Source organism: Bos taurus, chromosome X (genome assembly GCF_002263795.3).
Source record: "Bos taurus isolate L1 Dominette 01449 registration number 42190680 breed Hereford chromosome X, ARS-UCD2.0, whole genome shotgun sequence".
NCBI lineage: Eukaryota > Metazoa > Chordata > Mammalia > Artiodactyla > Bovidae > Bos > Bos taurus.
This window is the reverse complement of record NC_037357.1, coordinates 72,045,704-72,059,045: the sequence shown is the minus strand read 5'-3', so window position 1 is coordinate 72,059,045 and position 13,342 is coordinate 72,045,704. Positions and strand designations below refer to the sequence as shown.

General features: G+C 36.2%; 1 protein-coding gene across 3 annotated transcripts in view; it reads left to right on the top strand.

Moving 5' to 3' along the window:
• Positions 1-3,704, top strand: part of TENT5D (terminal nucleotidyltransferase 5D) — a 286,385-nt gene extending 282,681 nt beyond the window's left edge. For all 3 annotated transcript variants that reach the window (XM_059883245.1, XM_059883244.1, NM_001102547.1), the window contains 1 exon segment: positions 921-3,704. In XM_059883245.1, coding sequence (XP_059739228.1) covers positions 940-2,112 — 1,173 coding nt within the window. In that variant the 5' untranslated portion in view covers positions 921-939 and the 3' untranslated portion in view covers positions 2,113-3,704.
• Positions 3,705-13,342: the final 9,638 nt, after the last annotated feature.

Below are 13,342 nucleotides of genomic sequence, written 5' to 3'. Positions count from 1 at the left end.
GGTTTATTGTTTAAATAGCTTTAAGAAAGTATTTGAAGATCCATGTAATAACTATAAATGTACCTAATTAGATCATAATGTAATTAAATTTAGTTATATTTATAATGTCTATAATTTTAACTTCCTAATACTCCCCCAAGTATAAAATTTTCTAAGCATGTCATATTACAAATCTGCAGAAATCAAAATTAGGAATCTTATGCTTTTGTATGTAATTGTTCTCATTTTGGAGACAAATGTAGTAGTAGAATTTCTTTTTTAATGACATTCTTTATTTTCTTCAACCAGCATTTCTTTAACAACTACCAGGAACATAGAAGAGGTTTTGCATTAGGTACTCTCCTTACCCTCAAGCAATTCAAGGAGTTCATACTGTAATAATGGACTTCAGTAATTTTCTTAAAAATGAGAGTAACAATATATATATGAAACAATAATAGAATGATGCTTTTGGATTAAAGATGCTATATATTGCTTTTAAATAGTATGCTGTTCAATCAGTTGTGTCTAACATACACAGACATGCTATCTGATCTCACTTTAAATTCATGACAGTTAACCTCTATTATATACCATGGTTGTCTTGTGAACAACATTTATACCACCAAAGATACTCATTATAGTGTTTATAAAGAAAGATTGAGAAAGCCCACAATTTCACATCAAAAATAATTACAACTCTAACACATCTGTGAGAATGTTTGTTTACATGAACCAATCAATCTAACAATTTTGACACAATCATAGTGGCCTTTATTTCACTTATATATTTGAACACAGTTAGATGCACTGATAATTTACTGTCTAGTATTAGTTTTATTTATGTTTAAGGTAAGTCTATGCTTGAGTTTTCATATGCTTTAGCTAAACGCTGATTTCAAGATGCTAAATTTCTTCTCAATATTTTGTTTACTTTCTAGTTGATCTACTGACCTCATAATGTCTGAAATCAGATTCAGCAATCTCACTTGGGATCAAGTTATAACACTGGATAAAGTGTTAGATGAAGTAATTCCAGTTCATGGAAGGGGAAATTTCCCCACATTGGCAGTAAAACCAAAAGATATTATTCATGTTGTGAAAGATCAACTGATAGAGCAAGGAATTATTGTTAAAGATACTCGATTGAATGGTTCCACAGCAAGTTACATACTTGCAAGCCACAGTGGAATCAGCTATAAGGATCTGGATGTCATTTTTGGTGTTGAACTACCAAGTGATCAAGAATTTCAGGTTGTTAAGGATGTAGTTCTAGGTTGTCTATTCGACTTTTTACCAAAAGGTGTAAAAAAGGATAAGATCACCCTGAATACCATGAAAGAGGCTTATGTGCAGAAGATGGTTAAAGTTTGCAATAAGCATGATCGTTGGAGTCTCATCTCTCTGTCAAATAACACTGGGAAGAATGTCGAGCTAAAATTTGTTAATTCACTCAGACGACAATTTGAATTTAGTGTAGATTCCTTTCAAATTGTCTTGGATCCCATGTTAGATTTCTATACTGACAAAAATGGTAACCTAACCAATGAATGCTATCCTGTTGTGGTAGCTGAAAGCATGTATGGAGATTTCCAAGAAGCAATGACACATTTACAGTACAAGCTTATATCTACCAGAAAACCTGAAGAAATTAGAGGTGGTGGCCTTCTGAAATACAGCAACTTGCTGGTTCGTGACTTTAAACCAGCTTGTGAAGCAGAAATCAAGACCCTGGAACGTTATATGTGTTCTAGATTCTTCATTGATTTTCCTGATGTAGCAGAACAGCAAAAGAAGATTGAATCATACCTCCGCAACCATTTCATAGGTGAAGAAAAGAGCAAGTATGACTACCTCATGACCTTGCATGGAGTCGTGAATCAGAGCACGGTTTGCCTCATGGGGCTTGAAAGAAGGCAGACCCTCAATATGATTGCCCTTATGGCTTTAAAAGTACTTGGAGAACAGAATATCCTACCTAATACAGACAACGTAACTTGCTTTTATCAGCCTGCTCCATACTTTGTTGCTGAAGGAGGATACCCTACTTATTATGTAACATCTGGACCACCACCTATATTCTTTCAGCCATACCACCCACTGCACTTTCATGTGCCAAATGGTATGATTTAAACACACACACACACACAATAGAAACTTTGCTTTAATTAAACACCTTCTAAAAGCAAGTTTCCAAATTTATGCAGTTACCAACTATTTTATAATTTACAGCTTAAACCATCATAGTAAATACAATATCATCTATGAACTGACCTTTTTAAATGATCTTCAAATGTTATTGATTAGCTATAACAACTTTCAAATATTGTGGACCACTTAAAATGATTTTCAAATCTGACTGACTACTTATAACTCAAATTTGCTATGACAAATACATTAGAGATGACTGAATATTTGATTAAAATATAAAAGAACAGGCTCATGTTTTAAAATCCAGAGGTACAGAAAAGACCAGTGCAAACAATTCTGTATTCAGTCAGTTCCTTTGCTACCTTTACTTCATTTCTTTTTCTAGTGAATAGTACCGTCAATGAATTTTCAATGCCTAACAAAAATGCCTAATTTCAAAGACAACAGATTCAGAAGACATTAAAATCCTAGACTTTGCAAGCATATATTTTGTTTCCTAATTGATTTAGATACAAACTCTTAATACAGTTTTAAGGAACACTGAAAAAAATGATTCTGGAAAACACTGGACATTAGTAATTTATCAACTATCAAGTTGATTTGTGGATCTGAAGAATAATACACCCAGCTGGACAGCCAATACTGTGACCATTTATACAGATTTCTTCATTTTTTCCCCCAAACAGTTGAAAAGAATGAAAATGACCAACTCTGAATGTGAAGTTTTCTATTATCCTCTGGTTAAAAAAAAAAAACAAACACTCTAAATGTCAAAAAGCAAAAAGCTGACAGAGGATTTTATCCATGGCATTTACCATTTTTATGACCTATATGACCAATGTCTTAATATGTGGAGATTTTAGTGTTAATAAGTAAGTGAATATATTTTCATTATTACTCGCTAAAGCTTTTTTCCATCTTGCTCTTACCAAAGATGTTTCTAACATGACACTCAAGTGCCTCCTCATGTGAGATTTTGCATAGTGCTGGAATTTATTCAACAATTTTATATGTTCATCAAGTATCTGAATATCTACTCACTATATCACATATTCTGCTAGCAATATGCCTATGGGAATAAAGCAATATTTTCTTCCTATAATGAAGAAAAGGATCCATGACCAATATTACCTGGGACGACAGGAGGACCTATCCTGAATGAATATAAATAAGGCCCTCAGATAACTTCACTATTTTTACTTGCTTCTGAATTTTTATTAGTTTCCATCTCAGTTTTCATTGGCCATTTCAAGTTTTTCCATCACAGCATGATCCAACAGGCATAGTCTGAGAATTTGTCACTTAAATGACTGTCCTTAATCCATCTTCTCTGTATTACGTTATTGGACTCAAGAAGTACACCAAAGATGGCATTTTCAAATGACCAGTATTTATGAGATGTTTTTTTCACCACAGTACCTTTGGCTATTAGTATATTTTTAAAGAGTTATATTATTCATATATATGAATATGAATATATATAAATACTATATATGTATCTCACAAGCATGAAGCTTTAAAACATTGTATGTATTCAATATCTTGCTTGGGACAAATAAAGAATTTACAAATGCTATATTAAAAAGAAAATTCAGTAGTCTATTGGCGGCATAATGTATTGGCTAAAAATGACTGATCTTTCTGTCTTAATATATGCTTTAGTTTTCAGTTAATGAGAGTGCTTGTGTGTAAAACTGACGAATTATATGCTATATTAACAGTACCCCCCCCAAAAAAAATTACAAGATGTATGCTGCTGCTAAGTCACTTCAGTCATGTCCAACTCTGTGCAACCCCATAGACAGCAGCCCACTAGGCTCCCCTGTCCCTGGGATTCTCCAGGCAAGAACACTGGAGTGGGTTGCCATTTCCTTCTCCAGTGCAGGAAAGTGAAAAGTGAAAGTGAAGTCGCTCAGTCGTGTCCGACTCCTAGCGACCCCATGGACTGCAACCTACCAGGCTTCTCTCTCCATGGGATTTTCCAGGCAAGAGTACTGGAGTGGGGTGCCATTGCCTTCTCCAACAAGATGTATAGGAAAAGTATTTAAGAATAAAAGAACTATGATAGTGATGAGTCACGGGTAAAGGTTCAGTATATTCCAGAGTAACATTTTATGATGAATAACAGAATTTTGAAGCTATTTGGAAGCATATCTTATCACCCATGTGCTTCCTTAACTTCCTTTGGTCCTACTGAGTTTGAACTCCTTCCCTAAAAAGTGAATTCCCTGTGATATTCTCCTAAAGCTTTAAATACTGCTGGAAGAATGACCTGAGAGCTGCATGTTTCCTCCTAATGTGTCAAGCATGTGTTTCCATTATAGCAGAAAAGCTTCAGAATTGGCATTTTTAAAGCTCAAATTTTTTCTTGAGAGGGAACCCATATTTGTTGAAGGAAATGGTATCACTAAAGAGAAAGCTAAAGCTTTCTCTCTCATGGTTTTCTTTATAGATACCATCATCAAGCTATGCTGTGTTCTTTGCTCCCAACTGAGCAGAAAATATATATTTTTTTCATTAGCATATGAGCATCCCTCCAAGATAAGGCTAGTTGCCTTGAAAAGCAGTTTTATCTCATTCTGTTTATTAGGGTAATAAATGGAAAAGCTTTTTATAAAGAAATTAATGCCAGCTTCATGGCCTAAAGGAATTAATAGAAGTTATTTTAAATATAACTCTATAGCATGTCATCCCATTACAAGAGAAAAATGGTGTTGTCTTTTCCTATTTAATTTTACACAAATTCAAGGCTGAGTCTTGGCTCAGAAGTTTGTTTTGTTTTGTTTTCCCCTCCAGAATACTAACCAGAACCAAAAAAAGAAATCTTTCTGATATACTTCTAGTGTGTGTGTGTGTGTGTGTGTGTGTGTGTGTATATATATATATATATATATATATAGTATATCAGTGGGACACATTTGGTGTCAGTTATTGGTACATATTTTTGAAACTAAAATATTCTTGGATTTCACAAATATTTTCATGAAGCTCTACTAGTATTTGTAACTTTTTAAATTCAGAGATATTCTAATGGTGACTGATGTCCAGTTTAGTCGAAGAAAACTTAAAAGAAAGATTAATCATGAGAGCCCAGCAAAATAAAAGAATATCAGAGCTAGAAAAGTTGTGAATTTCTTTAAGAAATTGGGGAAACTCTTGGACCCAAATATGATTTTTTAATATTATCTCAGAAAGGCTCTGTTAAAGTGCATCCAAACTAAAGAGATTTTAAAATTTGTCTTTAGCCACATTTTAGTTTTAGCCATTGATAAAGATATCAGTATGCAAAATGCCTGAGATCTAATTAAAACTCCTTTCATTCCATGGATCTATTAACTGAAAATATTCATCCAAGTTATGATATATGATGGGAAGATTTTTTAAGTTTAAAATTTATAATTCTTTTCAAAATTATATCAATATATGCATATAGCAATTCCATTTATTGAGGATTTTTTAAAAATAATTAACTGTAAATTAACAATAAAATAGGATTGGAAGATATGTGGGACTACAATTTGGTAAATATTCTTATGAAGTCTATTGTGGCAAGGCATAAAACCCAACATTTTAACCTGCTTGGAAATTCATTTTCTTTACCATTATAGAAGAAATAATGTTTTGTTTTGAGTTCTGCTGTCATTTTAGGAGTTATATTTTATATGTTATAATGATAGAATTTAGGTAATAAATATTGGAAATTGTATTTCCAATCCACTGCTTCATTTATTAACATATTTTCAGCAAGTGTAGTTTGTTGTAATGGCAGCTAAGTACTTAAAGGAACAGTTTTACTTGAATTTTTTAACTTTGAGCAGAAATATACTATTTTGAATATATGCTATCTGGAAACCAACTTAACAATGCAACAGGTGATCTTTAAACTCTATACATTGTACTTTTTGTTTTGTTTTGCTTTAATATGGAGAAATGCAAGGTTATTTTTCAAACTGTTGTGTCTGCATCGATTATATTAATGTTTGAAACAGCAACAGAAACCCCTATTTATTTAGATTTAGCCCTTAAAGAGCAACTGAAAATTTATATATTATTTTGTTGTACATGTTATTACCCTTCAAAAAAAAAAAAAAAAAAACAAACTTTCTATTCTAGAAAATGAATACCATATTGATATACCTCTCAGTGCTTTATGGCCAAGATGTTAACCCCTGTAAATGCATAAGTGACTTTTCCAAGAGAAAAATGTCTTAAGAGGGCCTTCTTGACAAAATTATCTCTTATGACTCCGAGTCAAAAGTGATGGATTGATTAACCCTGTTAAATCAAATTCAAATACTTTCATGATGATATATGAAATTTTACATTTTACACATTCTAGACTGGTAATAGAATTTGACCCATTCTTCAAAATTCTAAAAAGTAGTCCATTTCCCTTATAAAGTATAACAAGTCACACTGGTCCTTCAGCTCAACAAGAGAACCTAAAATAGAATATTGTTTTAGCATTGGTGCAGCTTTGGAGATATCAGTGGAGTAGATTAGTCACCATGAAAATGACAGTAGAGAGTGGTATGTGGTTTAAGTGCATGCGTGCTAAGTTGCTTCAGTCATGACTGACTCTTTGTGACCCTATGGCCTGCAGCCTGCCAGGCTCCTCTCTCCATGGGATTCTCCAGGCAAGAATACTGGAGTAGATTGCCATGCCCTCCTCCAGATATGATGGTTCATACTACTATCTTATTCAGAAATTTCATTTTATCATCAATTCAGTTGAGTCACTCAGTCGTGTCCGACTCTTTGCAACCCCATTAATCGCAGCATGCCAGGCCTCCCTGTCCATCACCAACTCCCAGAGTTCACTCAGACTCACGTCCATCGAGACAGTGATGCCATCCAGCTATCTCATCCTCTGTCGTCCCCTTCTCCTCCTGCCCCCAATCCCTCCCAGCATCAGAGTCTTTTCCAATGAGTCAACTTTTCGCATGAGGTGGCCAAAGTACTGGAGTTTCAGCTTTAGCATCATTCCTTCCAAAGAAATCCCAGAGCTGATCTCCTTCAGAATGGACTTGTTGGATCTCCTTGCAGTCCAAGGGACTCTCAAGAGTCTTCTCCAACACCACACTTCAAAAGCACCAATTCTTTGGCACTCAGCCTTCTTCACAGTCCAACTCTCACATCCATATATGACCACAGGAAAAACCATAGCCTTGACTAGATGAACCTTTGTTGGCAAAGTAATGTCTCTGCTTTTGAATATGCTATCTAGGTTGGTCCTAACTTTCCTTCCAAGGAGTAAGCATCTTTCATTTTATCATAGGACAATATTTTTAAAAAGCATGTCTCTGTACAGAATGTGACCTCAATCCCAAATTAAAAAATAATAAAGATATTATAACATCTTCAGCTATAAAAAAAGAATTCTATACATATGTAGTGTGTGTGTGTGTGTGTGAATCACTCAGTTATGTCTGACTCTTTGTGACCCCTGTGGATTGTAGCCCGTGAAGCTCCTCTGTCCACGGGATTTCTCAAGCAAGAATACTGGAGTGGATTGCTATTCCCTTTTCCAGGGGATCTTCCCAACCCAAGAATTGAACCTGGGTCTCCTGCATTGCAGGCAGATTCTTTACCGGCTTAACCACCAGGGGTAGTAGTCACTTCTAAAATGATTCTTTAAAAACTGGTATTAGATAGCCATTGACATTTAAAATTTGTTTTAAAAAAATGTTACCAGTGTTCACCTTCCTCCAATAAAATTCGGTAGTCAACCCAAACATATTATGGATATTTGAATAAAAAAGATTGAAAATAATGATTTTTACACCTTACACATGACCTCCTCAAACAAAATAATTTCTACAAAAGTAATTTTCTTTATGGTTTCCTTTCTAGGGTAGCTTTGGGGAACTTATTAATTACATGCCTTCAAAAAGCAATGATTGCTCAGGCAATGAACACCAAATAATTAATGTCTCATTGCAACTCCTCCAGATTTATTATCAAGTAAAATGCTTTTGGTCAGTGTCAGCAGGTAAAAGTGTAAATTAATAGTTTTTAAGGTGAAAAATCTGCTGCTTTTAAAAGCACCTAAATAAATTTTAAAAATAAAAGACATCATCTTATTCTAGGTAAATAATATATATACTGAAATAGAAACCATGCCAGGGAGGTTATCTGCTTTAGAAATGTATAAAACTATATTTAATATGTTGTAATAGACATGAAATTCAGTAACTGTTTAGTCAAGAAGAGTATCTCTCTCTGTGTAAGGGATATGCAAATAGTAATCCTGACAGTTTTTAAAAGGTGGGCACATTTCCTGATGAGCAAATTTTTAATTCCTGAAGTTTTTCTTCTACCTTTTCCTCGTTTACTAAAATGGCATCCTTCTGAACTCATAGTGATAAGATGTAAAAAAAAATTAAGTCTAGGGGGAATTTATTACTGTTTATATTATGAAAAGATAAAATGACACAACTTCAAGTTTAGCTCTGTTGACTCAGATATGATTGTGATGGTAGATGGTCACATTCTAGAGAATAAGATTTTCATAAGTGCTTTATGGGGAATCCAATTTTAAGATTTGTCATTCTTCAAGATGTCTCTTAACTAGAATATATTAACAACATTTTGACTCAAAGGCCATGATTCTAGAGATGAACATTGACTTTTCAGTTCTTTAAGAATCCAGGATTTCCAAGCAACTGTGTGTGGAGAAATCAATTACATGGCTTACTATATCATTCAGAGTTGAGACTGGAATAAATTATAAATGTTTCTTAGTAATAGTCAATATTATTTTAGTCAATAATAGTCAATATTATTTTAAAAATTGTTATGTGCTCCTGTATAATTACTGGAAATTTTTTAAAGTTAGATAAGTTGCATTGTAATTAGTACATATAAAAATTTTGTCAAACCAATCAAACTTTTAAAATCAAAATCCACACATCAATTTAGATTTAATGCATAAAATTATATTTTAAAGTATACAAATTTTTTAAAACCTATAGAATTAATGCTATGTTGCAACTTCATTAATTATAATGCAGTATCATGTTTCTTGAAAAAATTAATATATTTCATGTATTTCACTCAGAAATCTTAACCATTTTCCAATAAATATTGGAAATAATCTGTTGGATTATCTTAATCTCCCAGATCTCAACCCATTATAATTTTATAATGTCCTATGACTATCTTTTCCAATTTATCTTTACATTCCCAGTTTACAAATGATACACTGCTAAGTCACTTCAGTCCTGTCCAACTCTGTGTGACCCCATAGATGGCAGCCCACCAGGCTCCCCCATCCCTGGGATTCTCCAAGCAAGAACACTGGAGTGGGTTGCCATTTCCTTCTCCAATGCATGAAAAAGAAAAGTGAAAGTGAAGTCACTCAGTCGTGTCTGACCCTCAGCAACCCCATGGACTGCAGCCTTCCAGGCTCCTCCGTCCATGGGATTTTCCAGGCAAGAGTACTGGAATGGGGTGCCATTGCCTTGTCTGAATGATATGCTAAAACATAGCAAATTCTTACTTACTCTTTAAATGTATTCTCCCATTTTAAAACAAATCCCATGTATCTACTATGTAAATCTAATTTAATCCATGCAGTGCTACTAGATTTAATTGAAAAGTAGAGTTCCCTTTGACAGTTTGTGGCTAATTGTTTCATCTCACATGGTTCCTATTTAGACTGAGTAAAATTGTTATTAGTAACTTTCTTCTAGTTTGAAAGGCATGAGAAAATAGAAAACTTTTTCTATAACATTCTTCTGGATATTAAATGAGTGTGTCAACCTACAATACAAAAAATTAAGTAATCACCCAGGTAATTAAGACATGTCATTAAGTAATGAACAGGGAAGAATGAACCTAAATTATTTTTGATCCAAGTTATTAATAACTGCATTTGTCTCATATAGACCAGATGAAAAGTAACTATTGGATATGAAAAAAATCCTGAAATCTATTACAAGGTGTAAAACAATTCATGCAACAAAGAACACATTAAAATCAGAAGAAGAGGGGGCGGTGCTAAGATGGCAGAGGAATAGGACTGGGAGACCCCTTTCTCCCCCACAAGTTCATCAAAAGAACATTTAAATGCTGAGTAAATTCCACAAAACAACTTCTGAATGATGTCAGAGGACATCAGGCACCCAGAAAAGCAGCCCAGTGTCTTTGAAAGGAGGTAGGAAAAAATAGAAAAGACAGACAAAAGAGATAGGGACGGAGGTCCATCCTGGGAAGGGAGTCTTAAAAAGAGAGAAGTTTCCAAACACCAGGAAACACTCTCACTGCCGATTCTGTGGTGAGCCTTGGAACCATAGAGGGCAACATAACTGGGAGGAAAAATAAATAAGCCCAACGGTAACTCCCCCAGTGGAGAAGCAATGCAGACGCCTGCACCGGCCTCTAGCAGTAGTGGCTGGGCAGGGAGGCGCGGGCTGCGTTGCTTAGAGTAAAGACCAGGCCTGAATGCCCTGAGGGCAATCTGAGGGAACTAACTTGGGCTAGCAAACCAGGCTGTGGGACAGCTACCATGCAAAAAGCCCTAACCTAAGACACCTCCAGGCTCACTCACAGAACAAAGGACTGAACAGAGCTAGCCCACTGCAGACCATCCCCCTACAGTGACAGGCAGCCAGAGCCAGAAAGGGGCAATCGCAGCCCCAGAGAGACATTATCTACCAAATTGCAAGCAGGCTTCTTTGCTAACTAAAACTTCTTGTGGTTCTGGACAGTCAACATCCGCCTGAGAAGGTGCGCCAGTTGTACACCCAGAAAACCGAGTGGCAGGGACGGGGGAGCCGATAAATCTCAGTGGCCGCGCTCACCAAACACTTCATCGCCTGAGCTACTCGGACCTGGGAAGGGCACAAAATGCAGGCCCAAATGAGTCTGTGCCTCTGAGGACTACCTGAGTGCCTGAACCTGAGCGGCTTAGACCTGGGAGGTGCATGCAGCCCAGGGCTGGCCTTGGACGGTTCCCAGCAGAGCAACCTAGAGCCTGAGCAGTGTGGGCAGGGAAGGCACATGTGCCGTGAGCAGGGACAGGCCCAGTGTGGCTGAGACACTGCGAACACACGACAGTGTTATTTGTTTGCAGCATCCCTCCCTCCCCACAGCACGACTGAACAAGTGAGACTAAAAAAGTGTCCACCACCACCCCCTTGTGTCAGGGCGGAAATCAGACACTGAAGAGACCAGGAAACAGAAGAAGCTAAAACAGAGGGAACCTCCTTGGAAGTGACAGGACCAATAGATTAAAACCCTGTAGTTAGTACCAACTACATAGGAAGGGGCCTATAGATCTTGAGAAATATAAACCAGACCAAGGAACTATCTGAAAATGAACTGACCCCACACTGCCCACAACAATACCACAGAAAGTCCTAGACATATTTTTACTGTTTTTACTATCATTCTTTTTTAAAATTTCTTTTAAATTTTAAGTCCTTTATTACTCCTTTAATTTTCATTTTTATAACCTATTACTTTGCAAAAAAAAAAAAAAAGAGACCCTATTTTTTAAAGCAAACTTCATATATGTATATTTTTTAAATAATTTTTGTGACTTTGTTTTTCTTCTCTTTACTATTGTATTTTTGAAAATCCAACTTTTACTCTAGATTTTTAATCTTTGCTTTTTTGGTATTTGTTATCAATTTTGTACCTTTAAGAACCCAATCTTCAGTACCCATTTTTACTTGGGAGTGAGATTACTGGCTTGACTGCTCTCTCCCCCTTTGGACTCTGCTTTTCCTCCACCAGGTCGCCTCTATCTCCTCCCTTCCCCTTCTGTTCTCTACCCGATTATGTGAATATCTTTGTGTGTTCTGGATGGTGGAGAACACTTAGGGAACTGATTACTGGCTGGATCTGTCTCTCTCCTTTTTATTCCCCCCTTTTTCCTCCTGGCTACCTCTGTCTCCCTTCTCCCTCTGCTCTTCTCTGTATAACTCCATGAACATCTCTGAGCGGTCCAGACTGTGGAGCGCACATAAGGAAGTGATTACTGGCTAGCTTGCTCTCTCTTTTAATTCCACCTCATCTCATTCAAATCACCTGTAACTCCCTCCTCCCTTTTCTTTTCTCCATGTAACACTGTGAGCCTCCCTGGGTGTCTCTCACTGTGGAGAAACTTTTCATCTTTAACCTAGATGTTGTATCAATGGTGCTGTATAGATGGAGTATTGAGACTACTGTAAAAATTAGACTGAAAACCAAAAGCAGGAGGCTTAAGTCCAAATCCTGAGAACACCAGAGATCTCCTGACTCCAGGGAACATTAATCAACAGGAGTTCATGAAATGCCTCCATACCTACACTGAAACCAAGCACCACCCAAGGGCCAACAAGTTCCAGAGCAAGACATAACGTGCAAATTCTCCAGCAACACAGGAACACAGCCCTGAACTTCAATATACAGGCTGCCCAAAGTCACTCCAAACCCATTGACATCTCATAACTCATTACTGGACACTTCATTGCACTCCAGAGATAAAAAATCCAGCTCCACACACCATAACACCGACACAAGCTTCCCTAACCAAGAAACCTTGACAAGCCACCCATACAACCCCACCCATAGTGAGGAAACTCCACAATGAAGAGAACTCCACAAACTGCCAGAATACAGAAGGGCCACCCCAAACACAGCAATATAAACAAGACAAAGAGACAGAGGAATAACCAGCAGGTAAAGGCACGGTATTAATGCCCACCAAACCAAACAAAACAGGAAGATATAAGGAATCTACCTGATAAAGAATTCCTAATAATGGTACTGAAAATGATCCAAAGTCTTGAAATAAAAACGGAATCACAGATGAATAGACTGGAGACAAGGATTGAGAAGACGCAAGAAAGGTTTAACAAAGACCTGGAAGAAATAAAAAAGAGTCAATATATAATGAATAATGCAATAAATGAGATGAAAAACACTCTGGGGGCAACAAATAGTAGAATAACGGAAGCATAAAATAGGATTCGTGAAATAGAAGATAGAATGGTAGAAATAAATGAATCACAGAGGAAAAAAGAATTAAAAGAAATAAGGACATCTCAGAGAACTCCAGAACAATGCTATATGCCCCAACATTCAAATCATTGGAATCCCAAAAGAAGAAGACAAAAAGAAAGACCATGAGAAAATACTTGAGGAGATAATAGTTGAAAACTTCCCTAAAATGGGGAAGGAAATAATCACCCAAGTCCAAGACACCCAGAGAGTCCCAGACAGG